The following is a 15,974-nucleotide window of genomic DNA, read 5'->3' on the forward strand; positions in this document are numbered from 1 at the left end:
AGGATCAGCTAGTAATATACAATATTGAAAAAATTTAATTATAATATTTTGTGTCTTGTTCTGGTTATCTTTCTTACTTCGGAAATAATAATTTAATATTAACCTTTGAGTCGACATTTGTTTCTTATGTACGGTAGCAAGCTTTAAAACCTATAATTCCATACTTGGCATTTCCCACAGAATGACCGTCTCATGATTGGACAATATGTCACAATGTTTGGTGATGTTATAAGCCATGTCAACATATCTGCAGTAAAGTCAGAAGATGGCGGCGAATACGAGTGCAAAGCAATATCGCGGGCAGGTGAAGCATCGCATTCGGCACGCTTAAATATCTACGGTGAGTGGAGCTATTATAAAAACAAATATGTGTACATATGAATACTAATAAAACACGTAGGACACTCCCAGACTGATTGACAGGATGCTCTAAAATACTTGAAAATTTTGTGTAAATAAACGTCACGCCTTTAGCTGATATTCATATATTTCATTTGTTTGCTTAGCTTTCTTACACTCCTACAAGATTATTCAAATATATATTATTTTTCTCACTCGCAGGTATGCCATATGTGCGCATGATGCCGAAACTATCTGCGGTAGCGGGAAAGACCTTTTTTCTCAAATGCCCTGTGGCAGGATATCCAATCGACAGCATCATCATAGAGAAAGGTAAGCGTGCATGTACGAGTTCATATTTATTAATTTGCAAGCGCACATATAAATATGCACATAACATTCACATGAGCTTTGCTGACAGCTCAGCATTTGTTTCGTCGGTTTCAACGTGAAGAATACCTTGCGAACGAAATTCTCCTTCTGCGAGCATTTCCGCTCAAAGAGTTTATTGCATATTGTATAGAATACGAATGTGGCATGCAGCATGTGGTAAGTGATGCTTTTGGGGCTTTGCATGTTTAGTTGGAATGCATCTGTTCACATTGGGGTGATCCTTAAATACAATACAAATATACATCGAAAATCAGCAGTTGTAGTATTTCAATTTGCTAATAAACTCAAGCTTAACCAGAGCTTGGTTGTTCTATTGCCGCAGATATTTGCTATCACAGTACTGTCCACTGGTTCTTATAGGTTAAGCTATGCAGGCTGTTACCTCAAGATGGTAAGAGACACACTGCTTGTTAACGCTCTAAATAAAAAAGTCATTTAGTTGCATAGCAGCTATCGGCAAAATCCCTTTACTTGCCTCATATCTGCTAAGGTTCTTTGGTTATATTTAGTATATATGTAAATATGAAAAATCCGATATGTTTTAGCATTGATCTGCTAAAGGCGGAATATTTATGGAGGAAGTGCAGAGTTTATTATATCTCAATTTGTTCGAAGCAGCTGATGCAACCGATGTCTCAGTTTCATCCAAACCAGTCTAATCACGTAGTTACGCGACACCACAGATAAGGGTTTTAGACATATCTTCACTATTTTTGAGCACATAGTTAACTAGAAAAACTTTAATATCCTTTAATGTATGCGGATACTAAAAAGTCTAAAGGAGCTAACCTATGGAGCAATTAATCTTATGCTACTGACACTTTTGCTTCGAAGATCCTGCGCGACACACGATATCGATAACCATAAAAATTTCGCCTATACTCACATTCCGCGCGCATTGCCCTATTCCCCACAGATCGTTCTTTGCGGTTTAAAATGTGAAGATAAGCTTTAAAACAGTTCCGTATGAGGATAACTGCCATTTTTTTGAAATCTTGATAGCTCGCCGCAGTTGCGCTGGTGTTATGCCATCCGTCGCTGCTCCATATATCTTCAAAAACGAATTCGGTCATAATGTTACAGTCAACGAGGAAATTTATAAAGCCATGACTGAGGTCATTAGTTATTGTTGACATATCGCCCTAATTGCTGCAAAAAGTGCTCGAAATTTGGCATCACAACCAATAATATCTTTATGCTAAGGATAAATACTTCACTACAATATTAAATTATATGCGCTTTGTACCTTCCACATGTCTAAAACACACCCTTGAAAACTTTAAGGAGGGATTTAGTGAATTTATCTGAGAGATTTCCTTCGGAAACTATCAGATATTTTCGAACTAGAGACTTTTGAGGTCTTCCACTCCACAGCAACCAATTGATATCTTATAAAACTAGTTACACTAGACTTGTGTATGTCAATCTTAGTGATTTATGTCACTAAATAATTTTAGGAAATTTGTATACTCTCGCAACAAAGTTGCTAAAGAGAGTATTATAGTTTTGTTTACATAACGGTTGTTTGTAAGTCCTAAAGCTAAAAGAGTCAGATATAGGGTTATATATACCAAAGTGATCAGGGTGACGAGTAGAGTTGAAATCCGGATGTCTGTCTGTCCGTCCGTCCGTCTGTCCGTCTGTCCGTCTGTCCGTCTGTCCGTCCGTCCGTGCAAGCTGTAACTTGAGTAAAAATTGAGATATCATGATGAAACTTGGTACAYGTATTTCTTGGCTCCATAAGAAGGTTAAGTTCGAATATGGGCAAAATCGGCCCACTGCCACGCCCATAAAATGGCGGAAACCGAAAACCTATAAAGTGTCATAACTAAGCCATAAATAAAGAAATTAAAATTAAATTTGGCACAAAGGATCGCATTAGAGAGAGGCATATTTTTACGTATTTTTTTTGGAAAAGTGGGAGTGGCCCCGCCCCCTACTAACTTTTTTGTACATATCTCGAAAATTACTACAGCTATGTCAACCAAACTTTATAGAGTCGGCTTTAGGTATTTCCATATACAGTTCAAAAATGGAAGAAATTGGATATAACCACGTCCATCTCCCAAACAAAGGTTATGTTGAAAATCACTAAAAGTGTGTTAACCGACTAACAAAAAACGTCAGAAACACTAAATTTTACGGAAGAAATGTCAGAAGAAAGCTGCATCCAGGCTTTTTTTAAAAATTGAAAATGTGTGTGGCGTCGCCCACTTATGGACCAAAAACCATATCTCAGGAAGTACTCGACCGATTTCAGTGAATATATGTATATATATCTAATATAATAATATTTTAATATTTTCTTAACACCCTGATGACATGTACCAAATATGGGTGAAATCGGTTCACAACCACGCCTGAAATCTCGATTATCACTTAATCATGCGAGAGTATAAAATGTTCGGTGACACCCGAACTTAGCCATTCCTTACTTGTTTTATATAACAACATACCCTAATGCTTCTTTAAAATCAAAAAAAAAAAATTCTCGCAATTATTTTGTTTTCATTACGCTACTCACTCATACATGTACGTGCACGTATTCCATTGCAGATGGCGTCAGATTGCCAACGAATATATGACAGCGTGTTCAGAACGGCACCCTACTCATCGAGAATGTGCAGCGCACCGCCGATCAGGGAACCTACACTTGCATCGCCCGCAACAAGCACAACTACACGGCGCAACGGACGGTGGAGGTGAAAGTTTTGGGTGAGTTAAAGTTGAAGTTGCGGCAAAATTTTCGTTGATAGCAGTGGTGTTTCAATTTGCTGCCCACGTTGGGTGGCTACAAATTCGGGAATATCACCAGACTAATTTTAATTTGTCTGGAGTAGTTAATGGAAAAGTGCAAAATGATGAAATGTTTGCGCCTAGCTCCATATGAGTTTTGGTAAATTTTGAAACTTGTATTTGAAAAAATACGAAAAAAGCTGCGGAAAAAATCAATAAAACCCGCAAGTGGTAAACACTACTCGCATTTAATTGTTGCTGGTTTTACGTATTCGGAAAAGTTATTGCGAAATAGCTTATGTTTAACATAGCTAAATTCGAGCATATCTTCAGGGGCCTTATTCAGTATCTCGATTCGTAAATGTATTCTATTCGAAAATCGGATCTACTTTATAATTTTTCGAAAGTTGTACCACCCTGTGCCAGAATAAATACGAACAATTTTCGTTTTTGCTTTCTACAACTCAAAAGCTAACGAATATTTTATTCGAAAATTGGCTTGCAAATCCGAAAATCGAGTTACAGAATATTAAAAACCGAATTCGAGTAAATTTTGTTTCGAATCGAGTTACAGAATAGGCCCCCAGAGAGCGGTGGCCAGAGTTTAAGAACTTAGAAGTTTTTAATTGGATTTAACTACAAATTATTTTTATTCATTTATTTGTAGCTTATTGTATCAATAAAATGTTTAGGGCTTTAATGGAGTTAGTGTTTAGATCATATAGGCGTGACAACGTCCTATTTTAGGTGAAAACACATATTCCGAAATTCGCTTATTCGATTTAAATAAAATTCGGTGCGTGACCTTCTACTTACATCTTTTTCCTATATTACTATGGAAATTAGTGTAATCAGTTGACATTTTATAGAAAATATCGGTAAATGTATGAGGTATGTAAATGAAATTTGTAGAGAATCCTTTCCTGATAACAGTATCTCTGTGTATCCAAAAAAGTTTGAATCGTGTCAATATTTCTTTTAATCCCCACATACCTAATATAAAGATTTTCGGAGAACAGGTTGACTTTATAATGCATGCATCAACCAATATGTAAGTTATCTAAACAAAATTGAGAAATTATTATTTTTCTTATAAAATTTATTATTCTTAAATGTCACTTATATAACTTTGGCCACACTCTCTCTCAACTGAAATCACACAATGCGGTTCTAAATGCTTTTAGAAACAACATCTCTATTACGTCAAGTGCTATTTAAAAGTAAATAAATAATATAAAAATATCTAGAAATATATTGACTATTTTTTAGAACACATTTTAGCACCGATTTATCATATGCACATTTTAATAATAATTAATTTGAGGAATTTTCAGCAAACGATACACAATAAAAGCCGATAGTAATTGCACATGCCAAAAATATGAATATTAAAAAAATAAAATAATAATACAGAAATTTAAAAAGGTGGAATACAAATATTAATATAAAAATGAATTTGCACGCTACTCACAATAAGAGAATTTTTTTAATTTGCACTGAGTAATTCGCAACTTGTAACAAATATTTTCGCATTTAAACTTCACGCTATTTCAATTACCTATAAAAATGCATTTTTTCCAAGCCTGCTAAAAATACATACATACATACACACAAAGAGTTATACAAATATATATGCACATGCTGGCATTTCCGCTTTCACCCACTGAAATGAAAAGAATACACGAAAATAGGATGCAGTTTAACGGTGTTGAAATGAAAGAACAACACAGCACACTCGCTACACTCACACTCATACAGCACTCACAAACTAAAGCTATTTTAATTGTTCACCTACGTTTTTCCATACTTTGCTCTGCTACTCTACTTCTTCTTCTATACCTTTTCCAACTTTGTTCATAATTTTCACTGCTGCTATTTTTTATGCTATACCTGTATTTTTTACGGTTATCTCTTTGTCCTAAGTCTGTGTGTTTGCATTTGGTGCGCATTTTGTTGTTGTTGTTACTAAAATTTTCCCTTTATTGGCCTGCATACGAAATTTTTTCATTTATTGTGCCCACACAAAGATATCCACGCACACATACAGACAACACAATATTTTCGAATAACATTGCATTCGTTTTGACATATCGCTCTGGAGAGGCTTTGATGACATGTAAAAATGCAATGAAAAACGTTAATTAAGACTTTTTACGCATATTCACACACATTCACGTAACTATGATATTCATAAACAAAATATACAACAAACAAAAACGTTGTGAGCAAATAAATTAAGTTCAAAAGTTCACGTCAATATGAAGCTATAAAAACACCGCAATTTTACCGCACATCAAAACGCCATAAAACTCCTATAGTCAGCCGGTAACGATTGCGTAAATGCTTACAAGTGCTTCTTATATGTATGTACATACGCACATACACATTTGCACTTCGATATTGCAGCTTTGAAGTCATATCCAACTCCGGTCGAAGTTATTATACCTAACGACAGCTGCACCCACAGCTTTATAGTATGATTCCGAAAACCTAAATAGGCAAAAACCAAAAAACTACCCTTCCAAACGATCGTTTCATTCAATTCAAGTTTCTTTGTTTTTGGTCCTTTGATCGCTAACACTTACTTGTAACTTAGTTTTTAACTAGGGTTGCTGGATAAGCTTCTTCTCTAAATTTGTTTATCTTAAGATCACTAAGAGGATATTATCACTTCGCCAGTAACAGAAATTAGATCAGTTTTAGGTCCGGTAATACTTATTAGCTCATGATAGAAAAGGGTTCATTGTTAATCCCTGAGTTGAGATCGCAGATGGATTTCTAAAAGCAGTCTTTGTGAAGAAAAGTTCTATAATGTAACTGAAACTTCACAAAGCCTTTTGAACTCAGCTGTAGGAAGTAAGAAGCTCATGTTTGAAGACATCAGTTCAACGTTTTGTTTGTTCTAATTTTGCAAAAGTGTTACACGAAAAAGTGTTGATTGTAGTCTGTTGTTTCCTAGTTTTAGACGTCATACTATCACTATATTTTCGGCTCCAATCATAAGCCAACTCATAACGATTTCAATTGTATCTATGTATTCCTTCGTCAGTGTTTTTATAGTTCATAATTTGGTAAATGAAATTCGGGGTTTCCATTCCTAAAAACACTAGTACACACATTTCTAGTACGCAATTCTAACCGTGCAACTACCTGATATCAGCAGATTACGTAATTATTCTTAAATCAGCACAACAGATCAGAAACGTTAATACAGTTCCTGTAGTTTTTGCCGTAGCGGTTATTTAATCCATGTTTAAGTTGCAAATAGAGAGCAAGGAGGCAACTTTCTGTTTCGACTGTGTTAAACCAGTGGTGAGGGGAGCGTAATGAGTTGGATTTGTTGAGATTGCAAAGTGTTCGTTAGAGCCATACCGACCCTCTACTCTATTGGCTTCTTCCTAACCACATCTTCCTCGCAGGTTTGATGCCAGAAGAAGGAGAAAAGAACTGTTACGAAACAAAAGTGTGCGATTTCGAAATTTTCGAAGACAGTTTCATTTAGATACTCTCAGAGGCTAATAGCAAGTTTTTCAGCCAAACTTCTTACGGCAATGTCGACGGGTGCTACGTGCAAACGGCAAAGAATGGTTAACGTGGTCTTTAGTACGCCATACAAACAGATGAGCGATGATCTTAAGGATAACTTGAAAAAAGTTTATATTGTATACTAACAATACCAATCCGGGTTTTTAGGGCCAATAAAATATTTGAAGAAACGGGAATGGTGTCTTCATGTTGTTAGGGCCGAAAAATTCCGTATTTTTAGCTTACTATTAGCTACTATGAAAACAGAGCAATTAGTTTTTTATTTAGAACTAAATCTCTAATAAAAGTAGTTTGCTTCGATGTAAAAAACAAAAAACCAAAATTTCACCGTAAAATCTTCCGGCTTAAAATTCATTGCAATTTCATCCAAGTGATTACGTTAAGCAATTGTTTCAAGTGCAAACATACAGGTACACATACATACTTACACTACATTAATAACATAAATGCAAATAAAATACTCGAAAGCGCAGTTATAACATTTTCCACAACCCGTCCTCCACCTCAACCGCCCTTTCCTTTTCTCCTTCGACAGTGCACTTGGCACTTGATCAACATGCCTGCTTGCTTGCAATGAAAGTTTATGCGAATGATCAGCATGCAGCACACGCACCACGAATTTTGCACAACATTGAGCACCTTATAATTCACCAAGAAGCACCGCAGACGTTCACCATACATACCCAGCGCATTTTAAGCTCTCACTTCTACTGCATCCACTTTTTATCTAAATATTTATTGTTTGAATTTCAGCAAAGCATATGCGTCCGCTCTCTTAAATAACTATTAAAATCACGTCCGTTGCAATGCACCGATTTATTACGCACATATTTTTTTGGGTATTTTCAACCTATTTCACTATGTACTAAACTCCAGTGCACTCTTTTTTGTTATAATTTCTTTAAAATTCGAGTATTATTTTTTTTCCTTTTTCTGTTCTTCCTCTTCTTCTTGATTTTTTGGTCTCCACCATTTGTGTTGTGTGCACATCACGATTTGCATTTTGCACCATTTTGCATTTCTGAATTTCTGCATCTGAACCTGCATTTGCATCTGCATCAGCATTGCGCATTCGCGACGCGACGTCATGGTGCGGCGCTCAAATGGCGCTTACCGCACAGTTGTGTGTTTTGTCAACATCCAACGCCTAAACGTTCAATTCACGCACCGACAGCCGTCGACAGCAGTCAGCAGTCAGCCATTAATTCCTCAGCCATAAGTACTTATAGATATACACATCATATATATATATATATATATATATATATATAAAGATACATATGTATGTACATACATATATGTATATATATTTGATTTTGTTGTATCTGCTCACTATTCTCGGTTGACGGCGTGCGCTGGACGTTTCGGTGTATGAGCAAGACAGAATCCTCATTATGGGGCATTGTGTTGTGTGGCATGCGGTCGTCCTTGGCTAAACAATGTTTATGGGTAATGGTTAAGTGGTTTGCGGTCAAATGATTTATACCGGAGTTTACATCGTACATATGCATATTAATGTCGGTTAAACAAAGGTGTACTCGTCCCAATAATGGTTTCTGGCAGCGGTGAAAGTTCCATATAAATATTGTAACTAATTACAGGGTTTATTGACATGTTAAAGAGAAATGGGAAAAATCAATGCTGTAATGATGAGAATATTGCCGAAGTGCCATCTGTGAAAAGAAACTATATTTCTATTGAATTGAATTGCACATAAAGTCGTGTCTTTGAAAGAAACGTTAAAACATATGGAATACACACATTTTTAATTAAATTTAGATTGGACCAGAAGTCTTGTTTTCAAAAAAAAAAAAAAAAATTAGATTTGATGGCATCCAAAGTCTTGTCTTTGAAAAATATCCTTGTTTTTTAACCTAAGTAAAGAATTTTGTCGAGGAAAATTTTAATTAGCGCCAATTTCATGGCTCTTTTTAGTAGTTGTTATTTTCGTCATGTCAAGAATGTCTGTGATTTTATATTCAGCATGTACCATTCGACCTATGTGCCAAAAGCATATTTTGTTAGTACAAGAAATCGATACATATTTGGCATGGCTCCGATGAAACTAAATTATACCAAAAACTATATATTTTTTTTTTTTTCATTAATATTAAGTAATTATTTAATTCTTGTGGCCCTTTCCATGCATTAAAGTGAATGACTCTACTCTTCGAAAGTATTTGAGAATTGATCACAAACAGAGTTTTGCGACCAAATGGCCATATTGGCTGAACAGACCGCTGCATGAAATGTTTTAGGTTTTTCTATAACTTCATTTGCTATTAACTTATTTACAGATTTCAGTAAGAGTCAAATGAATTTAAATAACGACCGTTGCGACTGCCATCGAAGATTGCAGACGATAGTCTTTTCTCAGAGAAAAGTATTTAAATATTTTTTTGTACAATATAATTTTTAAGGTTAAAATCGATTTCGAAATTCGCCATCCTGTATATGTATCTCTGCAAGTACTCCCTTAATTATGGAATGTTTAGCCGCATAGCCGCACATTCTTAATTATTACGAAACATGCTGCAAACCCTTTATTTAGGTCAAATTAATGTAACAATACGCCGAACACATCAATATACATATATATGGCTTCCCATACTTATGTGCATTCCGTACATATTTCCATGAATAGGTATGAATAAATAGCTTCAGATCTATCAAGAATGGGTATTTGTTGAATGACATAGCGGCAATACAGAGCTAAGTACATACATACACCTATGTTTACTTTTAGTTAGAGGCAAACTATGCGTTCTTGAATTTGAAAAACACACAAAATGGAACTCAACCACATTTCAAACAAAACTATTGTTAATTAATGCAAACCACGAAACCGCAACTCAAATCAAAATGGCCAAATTAGAAAAAATATCACACAGACATACATATAAAAATGTATCCGTATGTATGTGTATGAGGGAAGACCGCATCGGACTCACACACGTTCACTGCGAAGGAAAATTGAAAGTGCCACGCCCCCTAACCATCTAAATGTGTGGGCATTTGGCGCAACTGCTAGGCAATACATACACAGATGGAAAACACAAACAATAGGAACAAGTATAATTGATCTTTGCATAAGCCTATTAATTTAGCAATCTGCCGCAGACTGTATAACTATAAATACGAATATGTACATCAATGACTATGGGAAACTTCGACTGGTTAGGCGTTAAACTAAACGAAGGGATAAAGCATTGCCGGTTACTTCCTCGATATGTAGAGAAGCAAACGAGATATTTTAGCACATTGATGCGATAGAAAACATTATCCAAATAGTTTTAACAAAAATTAAAATACGTTTCAGTTTAACTTAAATTGCTGACTCGATCCTTTACCGAAAGTAACAAAGATTCTAGTCTAAATATATGCATAAAAGCTGAAAATACGCAAAATATTGTTCTATTTAATCATACCTAAGTAAATAAACCAAGTAGAAAACAGGTAATACTTCATACATTTCTTAGGGTAGGAAACGTAAAAAATTTTAAAGTGCGCATTATCTTCCTTGGATGTAGCCCCATCGAAATACAGGTTAGTTCTTTCTCCAAAAGCTTTAGGAGCTTACAATAGTAAAGTTATTTTATGCAGATATCCCACTAAAGTGATATTTTGACAAGAGCAAGGAACCTTTGGGTATTAAAATAAAATCAAGTATTTAAAGTCTATTGAACCTTTTGTGGTTTTATGAGAAATCATAACATTAAAAGAGTATTAATTCCCCTGTTGATATAGAAGTCAAATGCTTTCCGACATATATTCTCTTCTAATAGAGTATAATAATATGCCACCGTAGGTAACAGTGATAAAATTTAGTCTACCTAACTCACCAAAATATCTTTCATAAAGTAGCTACGTAGGAATGTTAAATTTTTCATGACGACGCCGGCGTGGATTCCCTTTTAAGTGACTTAATACTCGAGATTTTCTTTTCATGCATCGACTTTTAGCGAACTATATCTGCGCACTATCCCATAATTCCGTAAACTTCTTTATGAGATTGACAAGCTGATGCCCATTTCAAATTCTCAGTGAAAAAAAATCGTTGCTTTCCTCAACTTTGAGTACGAAGCCACCTTTCCTTCTTATATCTGCCGGCAGAGTTCTGAGAGTTCACGACTTCCACTCAACCGCAACCGAACACACGATAATACGATAATAATTTTTGTCGAAGACAATTTAGAAACTTTCTTCCTGTTTCATTGATTCCCAAATCCATGGCGCTCCCAAGTAAATAAAATAACAAAAGTATAAGTTGAATTTCCCAAAGTACATTGATGTTAATTGAGAGCTTCTTCTTCCATTACTGCCACTTCAATTGACTTTTTAAACAGTTTAAACATACCGAATATTTTTTTAGAATCTACAATAAATAGACATTTTATTTAACTTACTTAAACGTAACACTAAGTAAATAAAGCTAACGCGTTCAATTTCATGCGTACGACTAATCACTTACGATACCAAAAGTTCCACCCAAGATTACACCATTCTCATTCGCACGCGATCTGAATGTCGGCGACCGCACGAGCATACAATGTGTCATTGGCACCGGTGACCTACCGCTCACATTCACCTGGCTTAAGGACGGACAGCCGCTGCAGCAAATGGCCACATCCATCACAACCTCAGCAGCGGCCGCCTCTGGGCATAATCGCCTACTTATGGGCGGCGTTGGTGTTGGTGTCGGTGTGAATTATGTATTGCGCGATGGTGGTGGTGCTGGTGGTGTTGGCAACGTTGGCGGCGGCGGCGGTGTTAGCGGTGGGCATCATAGCGGTACCGGTGGCGTTGCTGCATCAGGTCCATCAGGTCATACAAATCACGACGATTCAGCCGCCTCAGCGGCTGCGGCAGCATCAATGTCAACGAATGCGGATGGTAGTAGCGGTGGTGTAGATGGTGGCGCTGGCCAAGTGACAATTCGCCAAAATGATGATTTCACCAGCGCCCTCAGCATCACAAGTGTGACGCGAGCACAGAGCGGCACCTATACGTGTCGCGTACAAAACGATGCCGCCACTGTATCGCACTCTGCACAGCTAAGAGTCAATGGTATTAATATTATGCGTGTTGTTGTTGTCAGCATTATAAATATTATTATCTTTATCATTGTAGTTGTTGTATATTACATGCTTGAAATATAATATATGCATGAGTTTTTCATTTTTATTTCGCTTTGCATGGTTGCATTTGCATGTGTGTTTCAGCATGTTTACTTTACAATTTTATTACAAATAATTTTTCTTGTTGTTGTTGGCTTTTTTTTGGCGAATTTTTGGCAAACTCCGCCGCCAAATGCATGTTATTGCACACAAAAGCACATGAACGCACACATATAAACCCTTAGTTATATAAGTATACACATTTATTTATGTAAAATTTTATCAGCACAATCATATATGTATGTATCTCATTTATTGTTGTTGCTTGTTAATGGATTTATTGGCGCACATCTAATTGATGCGAATATATGTTAAGTGTCAATATAAAATGGTTATTTTTCTCTACACATACACACAAAGGCGCACAAGAATTTTATTTGCCAACAGTTGTTGCACACATTATTTTTGGTAAATTCGTTAGGTTCTGTCGCTTTTGTTCTTAATTTCAGTTGTAGACTAACGTATATAACTATATAATCGATTTTTTGGCACAAATACTCGTACATTCAGAGCGAACGTTACAAACGAAAATAAAATATCAGGCATAAGCGCAGAGCTCGTAAAAGTATAGATATTTATATTTGGTACTAGAGCAGCCATACCTAGATCAACATATTTCAATTAGTCGATATTCAGATTGCAACATTCGCAAATGTTAACATATTGATTGCCATTTGTTTGACACAGGAGTAATATACTTACTGCCGAACAATTCCTCTATACACGAAAAAGAATTTACCCAAGATAAGTTGTTCTTCCTAATGAGTCTACCACGAACCCGATACAGAAACTAACCTATGTTTTCTAACAATTTTTATTTTAAAATTTCTTATACTCCATATGGCAAAAATTCGTTAACTTTCTAAATTTTAAAAATTAAAAAAAAAAAATAAAACAAAAAGTCTCCTATCACGCTAGATTATGTTCAAGTCAAGCGATGTAGTTGTTAAAACGTCAACATTTACTAAAATAACAAAAATAGCAATAAGTGATGAAAATGTTTTAATTCAAATGTCAACTCAAATATCTCTTAGAGCTCTTAGAACATCAGTCTCAAAATTTTCCTTCAGATTTATTGAGTAATAAAATCATTTTGATGCCAATATTATAACAACCTGTGCCTGTTCATTACTTAAAAAAAAAAAAAAATTCATTGGTAAGCACTCTTTAGTCTCTTTAGGTTGATTCGCAATTTGTAATATTTTATATGACTTTCTTTTCGTGACCGAATTTTACTTGGGACAATATAAGACATATATTAAAATTGACTCTCCTTTCACAAGCCCAGTTCTCTCATAACGAAATTTCACTCCAGAAAGGTTTGTTCTCACAAGTTAATGACGTTTTATAATCGTTATGACCGATTTACATACAACTTTTCTCGCTTTGATTGACAATTTATACTTTAACAATATAACGAAGAGAGCCAAAGGTACGTCAGAATAAACGCTTTGCTTTCTGTACTTCTCTCTAATAAAAATGGCATCTTTGCCTTGCATTCCCTCCATGTGAACGAATCCATAGTAAAAGCATACATCGAACTTTTCTTTCAAATCAAATTTCTGAAGCAAAGTGAAGCAAAAGCTGTATGTGAATCAGAAATTAGGGTCGCCCAGGGATATTGAGTAAATATCTACGAAAAAAGATGTCTTCGATTCCTTATATCTCTAACCCTTGAGTGCTACTCTTTTGTCAAATAATTTTCATATAAAAGCACCAACAAAGCATTAAGTTGAATGCAACTCGAGAATATACCATCATAGGGTGGTATAACTGCTATCTTCAATGTCAATGCATAAGTAAATTAAAGCTTTTTTTATGGAAAAAGTTGATCTATTACCCCACTCCTCCACAGCTTGGAGTATAATGTAGTGGTCCGGCTATTTAAATGGTGTTAGGCATACACTGGAGAGTAAATTACCGCACCAACTCCTTCGTCAAATTGTGAGCCATCCGTATAGATGTTTAGAGAGTTGCGCGTAGCTACCATACCTTTACATCAGGCATATTTCCTTTATTACATTTAACCTTCTGTCCCAGTTGAAAAGTGTGGTCATAAAGTCGGTGTTTGTCCAAACGCCATTACCCACCGAACTATGCCCGAAGGTTTCGTATGTCAATCGTCCTATAGCCAGTATTCGTCCCGCGATTTTTCTGCGAAGCTTTCAGCAGGTTTATTAATAGTTCAAGAGCCGCCGTTAGAGTTGTTAAAACTCCCGTTATGCACAGCGTATCGATCCTCTGAACCCTTTACATTGCCTTTCCGCCATAATACTGTACCGTAGAGCGGAATTGGTCTTACAAAAGCTGTGTAGCACCAGTGCATGAGAGAGGGAGAGAGCCCTCAGGTTGTGCCGAGTATCTGCCTACAAGCATATAAAAAATTCCTGGCTTTCTCCCACGTTGTGCTTCCACAGCAGTTTGCTGTCCTAGACTACACCGAGGTACTTGATTTCTTGTGAACACAAGGAGATCCATTTTCTGCGGCTGGGATATCTCGTGGTATGCATCTGGTCCTCTTTCAAATGAACTGCTAATTTTCAAAATCGGAGATTTTTCGAATTTTTCATGGCCCACTTCACGTGGTTTGACCCTACTGCTAACCGTTATTAAGATTGCAATGCATCCGAGTTGGGTCATGGGGAGTACCTCTACAAACTTCATTTGCTATTCTATCGGCGTTTATTCTGCTTTTGTCCTTCTAGAGTTCAAATAGCTTCAGATCCAGCCTATTCAGAATATATTTCGTAGAGACGTTGTTGAATGCTCAAGAAATGTCCAGGAATGCTCAGTGATCATGTTCCTTATATTCAAGAACACCTTCGATATTAAATACCAGTGTATGGAGTGCATTCTCTACTGATCTGCACTTCATATATGCGTGCTGCGCCTTGAATAAGCTTTTAGGAGGCGCTACGGCCCTGATTTGCATATTTAAGATTATTTTTCTAGCATTTTCAGCAGAAAGGAAGTTAAGCTTACAGGCCCAAACTCTTTTGAGTAGCCTGGGTTGTTTCTGCTACTTTCGGTATGAAAACTAGCTTGGCTTACAGTGTGGCACAGAGCTGTACTTCATGCCTCCCCTAAAATCGCTTTTAGCCATAGCACGGATTGACTTTAAAAGATATTATAAATTTTAATGCAGACTTACAGTTTCTGAGTCAACTTTTTAAGCTGTTTCGCTATTATCTCTATGATTATCTTGCATACTTTTAACTTATTCAAAATATTTACATACATTCCATTATTAAAACAATGTAAGTGAGAATGTATAACTTTTTTAGCTTTTTGAAAACCGTACCTATTCTCCCTTAGAATCTTCATTTTAAATATTATATTTCTTTAATCACATTCCGTGACCTACCCATCTTTGGGGTCAATATAGTAAGCAAAACAAACACAACATATCTCTCGCTATATTTTTCCATAGTATGCGCCAATATATTTCAATCCAAGTATGTGTGTAGTAATGCACCTATCAATATATTAGTAAAATTAATTAGACGTTTAATATCGTCGGTGAATGCCCGCCGGCTTATTAGCACATACATACAAGTATAAGTAAAATATCCACTATTGAAGGCAGATATTTAAACATGCATACATATGATGCTATGCGCTTATGCTTCAACACATGCCGCTGCCTGGAATATTAGCGCTTTTGGCCCCGTAAAGTTTGAAAATTGAAATGTGCCAAATTACTAAATGTAAATATAAATATTATCGCGTTCGCCATGAATGTATGTGAGTAATTAACTGCAGTTTGATGGTACAATGTGTGAG

At 35.9% G+C, this 15,974-nt stretch overlaps 1 protein-coding gene across 1 annotated transcript in view; it reads left to right on the plus strand.

Annotated features, from left to right (window-relative positions):
* LOC108965955 (Down syndrome cell adhesion molecule-like protein Dscam2) overlaps positions 1 to 15,974 on the plus strand; it is a gene marked incomplete at its 5' end in the record, with an annotated part of 86,620 nt that overhangs the window by 37,941 nt on the left and 32,705 nt on the right. The window contains 3 exon segments of the mRNA XM_018928641.1: positions 181 to 340; positions 562 to 672; positions 3,289 to 3,447. Of these exon segments, the coding sequence (XP_018784186.1) occupies positions 181 to 340; positions 562 to 672; positions 3,289 to 3,447 (430 nt within the window).

The sequence above is a fragment of the Bactrocera latifrons genome, unplaced genomic scaffold, assembly GCF_001853355.1.
Source record: "Bactrocera latifrons isolate USDA-ARS-PBARC rearing strain unplaced genomic scaffold, ASM185335v1 scaffold_151, whole genome shotgun sequence".
Classification (NCBI taxonomy): Eukaryota; Metazoa; Arthropoda; class Insecta; order Diptera; family Tephritidae; genus Bactrocera; species Bactrocera latifrons.